A 12,387-nucleotide genomic window follows, 5' to 3' on the forward strand; every position below is an offset into this window, starting at 1 on the left:
ATGTTCCTCTTCCCTTCAGCAATTAAAGTGCACCAGTTTCCTTACCAATCCCTTTCACCCTGCAACCGTAAAGGTCCTGAAAGACACACAGTTTGGGCAGGAAAAGAGTACCACATTGTAAGTCTCTGGTTAGTTTTGAGACTGACATTAGGTTGAACTTAAAGTCAGGAACATACAACACATTCTCTAGTTTGTTATCTGCTGATAATTGTGTGCTACCAATGTGAGTAACATCAGTACTATCTCCATTTGGCAGTCTCACTTTCTCTCTTTTACAACTATCCACACTTTTAACATTATTCAATAATCCTAGTGAGGATGCTATGTGATGTGCGTCTCCTGAATCTACTATCCAGCTATCATTATAGACATTTGATGCAAGAGACAGAGTATTACTTGCCATGTTGGCTTGTGTTTGATTGTCATTGTGAGCATCCTTGTTGAGCAAGTGTAGAATCTGTTGATATTGTGCCTCAGTGAAGAAAAGATCTCCTCATTTTTGCTGTGATGTTCCTTGAGAATTAGAGGTTGTTGCTGGCCTTTCTACATTGTTAACTGCAGTAAAAGGTCCTTTAGGTCTATAATCTCTCCCTTGATGCCCTTTCTTTCCTCTATAATCTTCAGGATATCCAATAATTTTGAAGCAATTTTTTTACTGTGGCCTTTCATGTGGCAGTGTTCACACTGCAGGGATTGTTTCTTCCCTCTAAATCCTTGACCTCTTCCTGCTTGCATTGCCATAGGATCTACCTTCTCTGCCATTGCACTACCACTTAAGAATTGTTGACTTTCATCTTGTGTGATCATAGCATATGCCTGATTGAGAGTAGGCTCGGCTGTTTTCATTAAAATCTGCCTTCTAGCTTGATCATATGTATCATTCAAGCCATCCGAAAATTGCATCAATCTCTGTTGATGCAAGTGCACTATATACTCCTTCGACTTCACACATCCACAGTTTGGGGAGGTACCAACACATCATACTCTGCCCATAGCTCCTTCAGTTTTGTGAAGTACACAACTACATAGTCAGATCCCTATGACAGTCGTGAAATTCCTCTGTGCAATTGAAAAATTCTCACTCGATTCACATTATCAAAATATTCCTTTAGATCCTCCCACACAACATGTGCATCTAATGCATAAATGATTTCACTCAATAAATCCTTTGAGACAGAGTTCATAATCCACGATTGCTTTATTGCATTGCATGTCTCCCATTCCTCATGGAGGACAACTTCAAAGGATACTTTAATGCATGTTCCATTGATGAACCTTAATTTGCGTTTTCCCTTGAGTGCAAGTCGCATGGATCAACTCCACAAGCCATAATTCTCAGAACTTGTGAGTTGGATTGGAATCAACACTAATCCTAGAGTGTCGGAAGGTTGTAAGAACAAATGATGGGTGTAATCGATCTTCGTTTTCTCCGCCATTGTTGAACAATCTCAGATTCAACTCAATCACACACAGTCGAAGCAATTAAGGAAAAGCAGCAACAAAATTCTACAATTTCTACAGAAATCTCTCCGATCTACTGAGAAATGAAGAACACGGTGATGACTTTCAATTTTGTAGAATATAAGAGAAGATCTTACTAGGTTGAGCTTCGAAATCCATGAATCTCTCTCCCGTGCTCTGATACCATGTTAGATTCATACGCAGAAGAAGACAGAAGAAGATTCACAGTTTGGAAAATCGCTCAACATTGATCTGGGCATAAATAGTCGACTATATACCAGTATAACTAACAATTAGTTACTAAGTATCTAAATTAACTCTAACATACTACAACTTCTAATATGTACACTTAGGCTTCATATCTCTAACTAACTAACTAACTAACTAACTAACTTCTATATACACCATAGGTACATTAACCTAAATTGTGGAAGTAGATAGCTTTTCAATTAAGAATAACAAGTTGAGAAGAACTAAAAAAAATCAAGTGCTAAGACAAATTGATTTGTTAAGAGTAGTTGAAAGGTAGTTAAGGTATCGCAGGGATTAGGATTCACCAATTTTTTTTTTTCATATTATGTAGAATAGAATTACATCCTTAACTCTTAAGAAAGGCATGCCAATTCTACAGAGCTTAAATATAACTCCAGTCACTGGCAGCTACATTTACAAATCTGAATGGACTTAAATAATGATCGATTACTCTTGAGGTCATATTGTTTTGAAAATGTTTTCTTAAAATTCATTATAAAACTGCTTTGGTGAAACTTTTTTGTAAAATGTTGATTTCACGTACTGTTAACGTAAAGCATCGTCCATATAATTAGCGAGTGAATTTTCATGTAAGAACTTTTAATGAAGGAATATTCAATAATATTACTCGGATAATTAAAAGATAGGATTGGAGTATAAAACTAAAACCAAAATCACTACTCAGATTTTTATTTAACACATTACTAATATGGATAATACTTGAAGATGATCATATTGTCAGATAACTGTATATTACATATGGCTGTAGAACTCTACCTTCCTAGAGATAGGCAAATAAAAATAATCACGATAAGGATAAATGTCACGATCCGGAATTCTCATCATTGGGACAGTAATGGCCTGGGGCGGAGCTAGAGCTTCGGACGCGGGTTCGGCTGAACCCAGTAGTTTTGGTCCAAACTCTATATTTACCTTTAAAAATTCATTGAATATGTAAGAATTATTAATTTAGAACCCAGTAACTTAGAAGGAAAAGAATCCCGAACCTATTAGCTTCAAATCCTGACTACGCCTCTGGTGATGGCGCCTAACATCACACTTGCTAAGCAAGCCAACGTTAGAGTATTATTAATTGATTTCCTTTACGGTCCAGTAATTAAAAGTAAACAAGCTAAAACAAGTAGAAATAAGTGCGGAAGTAAGTAAATAGCCTCTTTGTTTATATACTATTACCAATTCTATTGCTATTACTACCCAGAATCCGATGTCACAATCCATGAACGCACTAAGATTTGCTATAAACATTTATTCGAAAGAAAATACAACTGTTTATGAAGGGAAGTAAAAACAGTAAATGTAGGAGTATAGAAGGGGACGCCAGGGCCTGCAGACGCCAGCAGGACTACCTTGGTCTCCTAGCTAAAAATATCTGCACCCGACCTCTCGATCAGCCACTACCTGCTCCAAAATCTGCACAGAAAGTGCAGACTGCAGTATTAGTACAACCGACCCCATGTACTGGTAAGTGTCGAGCCTAACATCGACGAGGTAGTGACGAGCTACGGTGGGGCATTTACAATATAGCTTGCATACAGTTTATAATAAAAGCAGAAAGAAGGACAGGACAAAATAAAGCAGTAACTTGCAAGGAATGAAAACAGAACTCAAGTGTCTTATTAGTATCCAGCTATAACCAATCCTTAAGTGAAATGCAAAGCTACAGAATAACTTACACAATAGAAGAAAGATACATAAACACATAAACTGATGCGGCGCTCATCCCGATCTTACCATATATCAATATCAATATGAATATTCACCCTTATTACTCCATATCAATCCATCCTTATTCCTCATGTTGCGGCGTGCAACCTGATCCCACCGTATAATAGCATTCCACCCATATTCCTCCTCAATATATCACCCTTATTCCTCATGTTGCGGTGCATAACCCGATCCCACCGTTTCAGATCAGTTACTCAATAAGTACATAAATTTCACAATTTAACTCAAAACTCTTCACAATATTTAAACATCAAACCAAAGCAAATGGAAAGCTTGTACATTATGAAACTTCACACAAATAATATTACTCAGCGAAACCAATCCAAAATATACCATAAAATACCGATAAACTAGCTTAAGCCAATAATATGAGATAATGAAACTATGGGGTAGCTAATACCTTCGACAATGAAAAACAATGTCTGACAAATAGCAATTAAGCATGGAAATACTAGTAAAGCATGTAGCAGTCAAGGCAGGAAAAGACAATATAAGAAGAACGGGAAATAAACGGGAAAAACAGATAAATTGGCGGCGCATAAGTACTCGTCACCTTACCTATACTCCACTCACATGGATTTTCACATAGCAAATAAGTCAAGGGTTCCTAATCCCTCGAGTCAAAGTTAGACACGACACTTACCTCGATCCACATGCCACTCACTGCTCAATTACCGTTTTCCTCTAGTTCCACCTCCAAACCACTCGTATCTAGCCATAATTAACTTAATAACATCAAATATTGCTAAAGAAATCAATTACAATACATAAATTTAGGTTTTCCAATATTTCCCCCAAAAATCAAAAATCGACCTCGGGCCCGCTTGGTCAAACTCGAGGTTCGGACCAAAACCCATTCACCTATTCGCCCCCGAGCCCGAATATGTAATTAGTTCTGGAATTCGACCCCAGATCGAGGTCTAAATCCCCAATTTTGCAAAAACCCCCCAATTCTCCCAAAATTCCTAATTTCTACCATGAAAGAACAAGATTTAGGACTAGGAATCTAATGGGTGATGTTGGAAATTGAAGGAAACGAGTTAAAGAGTACAAACCTATGATTTGGCGTTGAATTCCCTCTTCAAAAATCACCCTAGGTCGAGTTCTAGTGAAAGAGTTGTGAAATTTTGAAAAATTCCCGTTTCTGGTCTGTTTTTAATTCACTGGACAGGCCTTTTTTGCATTCGCGAAGGACCTATTGCGATTGCGAGAAACAACGACCCAAAGGCCTACGCGTTCGCGAGTCTCACTACGTGTTCGCGAAAGGCTGCTCCCCTTGGCCTTCGCGTACGCGACCCAATGATCGCGTTATCGTAGAAGAACAACTGACCCCACCCCTAGGTCCTTAAGCTATCGCGTTCGCGTCGAGATGGCCGCGTTCGCAAAGGGTAAGACCTACATTGCTCCGTGTTCGCGATCCAGTCTCCGCGTTCGCGAATAGTAAATTCCTCCCCAGCCCTGTTTCTCCTTCGCGATCGCGTGAATGGCTTCACGATCGCGAAGCACAAATCATCAGCACACCAGTAGCAGCAAAACACACCAAATTTCTTAGTTTCAAACTACCCTTAGCCTATCCGAAACTCACCCGAGCCCTCGAGGCTCCAAACAAAACATGCACATAAGGCTTAAAACATCATACGAATTTGCTGGTGCGATTAAATCGCCAAAGTAACACCTAGAACTACGAATTTAGCACCAAATCACATGAAATTCTTAAGAACACTTTGAAATTTTTATTTTCACAACCGGACGTCCGAATCACGTCAAATCAGTTCCGTTTCTCACCAAATTTCACAAATAAGGCATAAATATTATATTGGACCTGTACCGGGCTCCAGAACCAAAATACGGGCCCGATACCAACAAGATCAAACATTAACCAAATTCTTAACCATTTGATTTTCAGTCTTTCAATTTCATCAAAAATTTATATCTCGAGCTAGGGACCTTGGAATTCGATTTCGGGCCTATGCCTAGGTCCATATTACGATGCGGACCCACCGGAATTGTCAAAATACGAGTCCGGGTCCGTTTACTCAAAACATTGACCGAAGTCAACTAAATCAACTTTTAAAGGCAAAAATTATTGTTTTTATCAACTTTCAACATAAGAGCTTTCCGGAAATACGCCCGGACTGCGTACGCAAATCAAGGAGGGTTTAAAATGAGGTTGTGAATGCCTCGGAATACGGAATCGAGTTCTAGAACATAAGATGACCTTTTGGGTCATCACATTCTTCATCTCTAAAACAACCGTTAGTCCTCGAACAGACATAGAAAAATACCTGAGCTGGTGAAAAGGTGGGGATATCTGCTCCGCATATCGGACTCGGACTCCCAGGTAGTTGCCTCAACAGGCTGACCTCTCCACTGCACTCGAACCGAAGAATAACTCTTCGATCTCAACTGACGAACCTGCCAATCTAGAATAGCTATTGGCTCCTCCTCGTAGGTCAAATCCTTGTCCAACTGGACAATGCTGAAATCTAACACGTGGGATGGATCACCGTGATACTTCCGAAGTATGGACACATGAAATACTGAATGTACCGCTGATAAGCCTGGTGACAACGCAAGTCTGTAGGCCACCTCTCCCACTCGCTCAAGGATCTCAAAAGACCCGATATACCTAGGACTTAACTTGCCCTTCTTTCTAAAACCTCATTACATAATTCAAAAGTTCAACTGCAATCAATATTTTCAATTCTCAATGCATTTTTTTTCTCTTGAAGTAATAATCCATATGTCTCAAAAAGTTTATTCCAAGATTATCAAGTTAATTTTGACTAACATTAAAGATGTATTTCTTTGTTATTTTGACCAATATTTGATACATACTTCAAGAAAAATGAATCAATTTTATCTGAACTTTGATATATTGGAAAGGGTGTAGTAATTTAGATGAAGGGGATATTAGGTGAAATCCAAGTATATGTTAAGCCAATATTCACTTTAATCTCCGTTGGATAAAAAGGAAAAGAAAAAAAGGTAATTAGTCACTAGTAGTAGTGAGAGACACAAATATTTGAATTGGCCTACAAGGTAAGTAGGAAGGGTCCCACCTCCAACAACAAAAAGTGAAACTTTAATTTCTTTTCCACATGATAACTGGGGTAGAAGACAGAGTCCAAACACCTGTTCCTATTAAACTGCCCTTCACTCAATTTGTTCTTATTGGTAAACCTGAAAAGACACTAAAGTTGAAGAGAAGATACGTAGAAGAACAACTTTCTGGTGGTGGGGAAGGGATAGCAGCAAAAAGGATCATCACTCCAATTTACTTCCCTCGTCTTGAGCCGAGCGTCTTTCGGAAACAGCCTTTTTACTTCTCGGGGTAGCGGTAAGGTCTGCGTACACACTAGCCTCCCCAAATCCCACTAGTGAGATTTTACTGGGTCATTGTTGTTGTTGCTGTGTCTTCTGCTTTATCTATGAAATTCAACTCTAAAAAGGGAAGCCAAGAAGATCATAATACAGAAGACAAAATGACTTGTTTTACTGAAATTTCAAGTTTGATGATCACTATTTCAATTGTGATCATTTTAACCTATCCTTTTCTACAATCTTGCCCACCTACAGAAGCAACAAAATCATCAAATTCAAATCATGATCCTTTGTTCAACTATAGACAATCACCTCATTTCAAGAACTCAGCCAAATGTGAGATATTTCCCACAATTTCTATTAGGTCAAAAATCTGCAATCCTTCTTTAGTCCATATTTCCATGACCCTTGACACTAAATTTCTCCGCGGCTCGGTTGCTGCAATTCATTCAATCCTTCAACATTCTCACTGCCCCGAAAATCTCTTCTTCCATTTCATTTCCTCAGAGAGTATAAATCTTGAACCCTACATGGGGAAAATCTTCCCTTCATTGGCATTCAAGATATACTATTTCAATCCAGGGATTGTGCAGAACAAGATTTCTTCTACTATAAGGGAAGCTCTTGAACATCCATTGAATTATGCAAGGAATTATTTAGCTGAACTCTTAGAGCCTTGTGTTGAAAGAGTCATATACTTGGATTCTGATATCATTTTAGTTGATGACATTTCCAATCTGTGGAAAACAAGTCTTGGATCAAGAACTGTGGGATCACCTGAATACTGCAATGCTAATTTCACCAATTATTTTACTCCTAAATTTTGGTCTCACAAGAAGTTTTTTCGTGTATTCCGTGGCCGGAGACCTTGTTACTTCAACACAGGTATGATGATATTTTGTATTTATTTAATGTAATAATTGTTTATGATCAATTTGGATAGTACCACTTTGACAAAATGCAAATAGTAATAGTAAAGAATATACATGTATGTCCATCCTTCCACCTAATTTACCATGTTTCAACAACCACTGATCAACTCTATAGACTTCACTTAAAATACAACTAGGGATATCTTTGTTATTTCTGTTTTAGCTTCTAATTATTTTTGGTTAAGGAAGAAAGAGCCATTTGTGGAAGAGTCAACGATTAAATCATGCAAATTTAACTTATCTACACTGACTTTTACACTGTCACTATATTTTAACATGTTATAACAACTTATTTACCGCACTGTTCAGTTTACGGAATTAGGCTTACTATATATAGTTTCCTGCTGTTGCAGAATACTTAACCAATACTACTTCCTCCGTTCACTTTTACTTGTCATGTTTCGTTTTTCGAGATTCAAATTACATAAACTTTAACCAACGTTTTAACATGTATTTTTTCACCATATTGACATGAAATTTTTTATAAATTATAGTACTTGTCATATAGTTTCCGAATATCTAAATTTTAATTTTAAAATATTAAGAAAATCTAACCTGGTGCTGTACAAATACTACTTTCTCTTTTCACTTTTACTTGTCATGTTTCGCTTTTCGAGAGTCAAATTACATAAACTTTAACCAACGTTTTAACATGTATTTTTTCACCATATAGATATGAGAAAATTATAAATTATAGCACTTGTCATATAGTTTCCGAATATCTAAATTTTAATTTTAAAATATTAAGAAAATCTAGTAATTTAACTTAAAAAATTAGTCAAATTGACTTACGTGACAAGTAAAAGTGAACGGCGGGAGTACTATACATTCAAACATATTAATTTTTCAGGTGTGATGGTGATTGATTTGAGTAAATGGAGAAAGTACAGATACACAAGGAAACTAGAAAGATGGATGAAGATTCAGAGAGTTCATAGAATATATGAGCTTGGTTCATTGCCACCATTTTTATTGGTGTTTGGAGGGAAGATATCATCAATACACCAAAAATGGAACCAACATGGACTAGGAGGGGATAATTTGAGTGGAAGTTGCAGAAATATACATGGTGGTCCTGTTAGTTTGTTGCATTGGAGTGGAGGTGGCAAACCTTGGCTCAGGCTTGACTCTGGCAATTCTTGCCCCCTGGACGAAATCTGGGCTCGCTATGACTTGCATGCACCTCCTATGTGACCATACATTTGAGAGTAATTAATAAGATTCTCATGCCACCCATTTTTGTGAATCATCTTATCAATAATTTATCATGCTATTAAGTTTAAATCTTGTGGATTGGTAATCTATAATTTTCAAGGACAGTACATTAAGTTTGGCTTGAATAGGTTTATTTTTGGTAAAGCATATCCAAGTTTTCAAATTAACCCCAAAATCAAGTGTGATCAAAAGTTACATATTAGCGGCGAGTAAGTTTCACAAATAATCATATAACTATGACTCTTTTTTCACTAAAGTCATATAACTTTGTTTTCTCACAACTTTCACTATCTAATGCGTAATACAACGGTGTATACAAATGATAAAATCTGTATCGACTGTATTCGTTCGTCCAACGAATACAACTTTTTCAAATACAGAAATACAGAAAAATAAAATGCTTTGGTTGAGAGTCGAACGCAAAACTTTCGCTAATTAAGCAGGCGCTCTAACCAACTAAGCTACGAGAACTTGTTACTCATTTCAGTTCGCAACAATTAATCTCTTGTTTTATGGATTTGCTATAAAATTTAAATATAGCTACGAGTGATAAATTTGCTTGAGGTATAGCTACGAATGGTAAATATAATGTATATGTTTGACGTGTCGCGTAATATTTCCAATAAAACAATCATGGAATAAGAAAAATCTACTAAAAAATTTGTATTTTCGGGTTATTGTGATTTTGGTGTGAGTTAATTTTATGATTTTTGTGTCAGAAAATATAATTATATGAACCGTACCAGCTCCAAAGCTTTAAAAAAAATCATATTTAAGGAGTCCAAATATGAACGTTTAAATATGTAATTCTAAATCTTGCAAATTAATATCTTATTAATTGTAATCGATCTAACTTCCGTAATCCATCCCTACTCCTTGTAGAATTAGGTTTAGAATTCTAATTTCCTTTTTAAACATGTCCAAATATTTCTTTTTAATAAAAAAAAATAGCCATAACTTGTTTCTACCTATAACACTACATGAAAAGGAACACATAATCCTACTCCATCACTTTAAAAGTTAAAAGCCAAATCCCACTAAATTTTTGGAAGTTATTAACCATATCAAGGTAGGTTTTCTTCATATCTATTTATACGGCCGTTCTACACCAATATTAGGAAATTTGAGTTTGAATTATTAGTATGAAACGTCTCCGCAGATTGTCTAATAATCGTGTTGTGGAGTTTTGTGAGGATATCATAATTAACATATTGCATTGTTTGCCCTCAAAATCTCTGGCAAGGTTTAATTGTGTATCTAAGGATTGGCATAAGTACATTGCTGATTCATCTCTGTCTTATAGTTGCCGTTTTCGGCGATGGAGACCTCAACCAAATCTAATTGGATTCTTTTACCAATCTTGGGAAACCCCTAAACGTTCCCAAATTCGTTTCTTCTTCTCATCAAATGAAGTGAATAATATTGATGGTAGTAGTTTGGATGAGTCAGTCAATTCTCTTGGCAGGAAGAGAGTGTATATTGTCGCATCATCCAACGGTTTTCTTCTTTGCAATGACCTTACAGGGGTTTATTATGTTTATAATCCTGCCACGAGGCAGAGTTTGGCTCTCCCAAAAACTCAAATCGACATGACGGACCCATTTGTTGGATTTATTTGTAAGGTAGATGACCCAAATAAAGATGTCATCTCCTTTACCATAGTTCGCTATGTGATGCCTCTTGTTTGGGAGTTTCTGTCCACTATAACTATTGAAACTTTCTCTTCTGAGACTAATGTGTGGACTGCTAATATTAAAATTTTTGAACCTATTGGACTGTGGCTGCCGATATTGGATAAGAAATCGTCATCAACTTGTGGCGCCATCGATGGAGTATTATTCTGGTGGCTTGAGAATGGACGACACATCACTGCTTATGATAGTGTCGACAAGAGTTTCTGGGCTTTGGAATTGCCTAATGATGAAGAGATGGTGCCCAGACGCAGTTGTTATCTTGGAATATCGAGTGGGGCTTTATATTTTGCATTGAATCTTGGGGAAGCGATCACTGTGTGGCGCCTAGAGAGCAATATTCGTAGTCGAGATGCAGTGTGGGTTAGGATTTATAAGGCAAATGTGGTCAGTACAATTCTACAATGTCCAGAGGCTTATGGACTTGGCGTCAACGCTCTTAGTTTAAAGGAATTTGGTATAGTAGGCTCTATTGGTATTAAGGTGCAGAGCATGGTTATTCATCCTGCTATTCCGCACATTTTCTATTTGGATGTAAGAGGTAAGGTTATTTCTTATGACTTGGAAACAGATATTGCAGAATTTGTGCATGATTTTGGAGAATATTGGTGGAGAACACAACACTTCAAATTATTTGCTTATGAGTGGCATCAATGGCCACGTCTTCTATAGGTTATTAAGTGGTGTTAGCTAAAGGAGAACTTTCATAAATGACTATTATTTGGAGGCTTATTGTTGGGCATAGCTATAATTTAGCTAATTATATTTTTTAGCTATTAATTGTTTGCTATGGAATGTATGACGTTCTATTCAATTCTGTTGTATTCATTATTAACTATTTTACATTCAAACAACAAAAAATCACAAAAGTAGTGATATTCAGCTGTATTCAGTTAAGTGTATTCATCTGCTTTTTCACTATATTCAATTTATTATAATTAATTTGGTTGTATCCAAACAACAAAGATTCAAATTAGACGAAGACGAGGAGTTGGGGCTTCTTTTAAGTTGGACCATAGTGTCACGATCCAAATTTCCCACCGTCGGGATCGTGATGGCGCCTAACATTGAACCAGCTAGGCAAGCCAACGTTACTGATTCTTTTACCTTATTACTTTTATCTTTAAGAATTTACCAAATTAATGCAAGTAAACAGCGGAATTAGAAATGCAGAAGAATAGAATTTTAACAGTTTAACTAATACTAATACGAAACCCATAATAATAATACTTCACCCAGAACTGGTGTCACAATCTCACGGACTATCTACGAATACTACAAATAGGGTCTGAACAAAGAAAATACATGTATGTCTCTGAAATAGATAAGAATAGAAAGAAACAAGATAGAAGGGGGCGCCAAGGCCTGCGGACGCCTGCATGACTACCTCGGGTCTCCGCTGGACTGAAGGCAGGAACCTCTAACTATGGTACGTATGCTCTAGTATGCTCCAGTACCGGGATCTGCACAAAAGAGTGCAGAGTGCAGTATCAGTACAACCGACCCCATGTACTGAGTAAGTGTCGAGCCTAACCTCGGTGAAGTAGTGACGAGGCTAGGACACAACAAACAACATAACCCGCAGCTAAACAATATCTAACAGAGTAACAGCAATATAAGCTAATCAGAAAGTAACGGGGAGGGTAACATGCTATGGGGGATACCAACATAAGGGAACACAGAAATAACGGAATGAAACAATTAAGGCACTTGAACCAATAGCAACAAGAAATCATATCCACAGACAATCAATGCACGACATCACC

At 37.1% G+C, this 12,387-nt stretch overlaps 2 protein-coding genes across 2 annotated transcripts; both read left to right on the forward strand.

Moving 5' to 3' along the window:
• Nucleotides 6,583-8,999, forward strand: LOC109222010 (probable galacturonosyltransferase-like 6). Its single transcript, XM_019386449.1, has 2 exons — nucleotides 6,583-7,668; nucleotides 8,566-8,999. Exons 1-2 carry the CDS (start codon nucleotides 6,891-6,893, stop codon nucleotides 8,907-8,909), a joined length of 1,122 nt encoding a protein of 373 aa, XP_019241994.1. The 5' UTR covers nucleotides 6,583-6,890; the 3' UTR covers nucleotides 8,910-8,999.
• On the forward strand, nucleotides 10,073-11,293 carry LOC109234139 (F-box protein At5g03970-like). Its single transcript, XM_019400005.1, has one exon. It carries the CDS (start codon nucleotides 10,073-10,075, stop codon nucleotides 11,291-11,293), a length of 1,221 nt encoding a protein of 406 aa, XP_019255550.1.

This window comes from Nicotiana attenuata, chromosome 1, assembly GCF_001879085.1.
Source record: "Nicotiana attenuata strain UT chromosome 1, NIATTr2, whole genome shotgun sequence".
Lineage (NCBI taxonomy): Eukaryota > Viridiplantae > Streptophyta > Magnoliopsida > Solanales > Solanaceae > Nicotiana > Nicotiana attenuata.

Coding starts and splice junctions, on each gene's coding strand:
- LOC109234139 (XM_019400005.1), top strand. CDS start 10,073: ATGAAACGTCTCCGCAGATTGTCTAATAATCGTGTTGTGGAGTTTTGT.
- LOC109222010 (XM_019386449.1), top strand. CDS start 6,891: ATGAAATTCAACTCTAAAAAGGGAAGCCAAGAAGATCATAATACAGAA. Junction 7,669..8,565: donor ACCTTGTTACTTCAACACAG/GTATGATGATAT, acceptor TTAATTTTTCAG/GTGTGATGGTGATTGATTTG.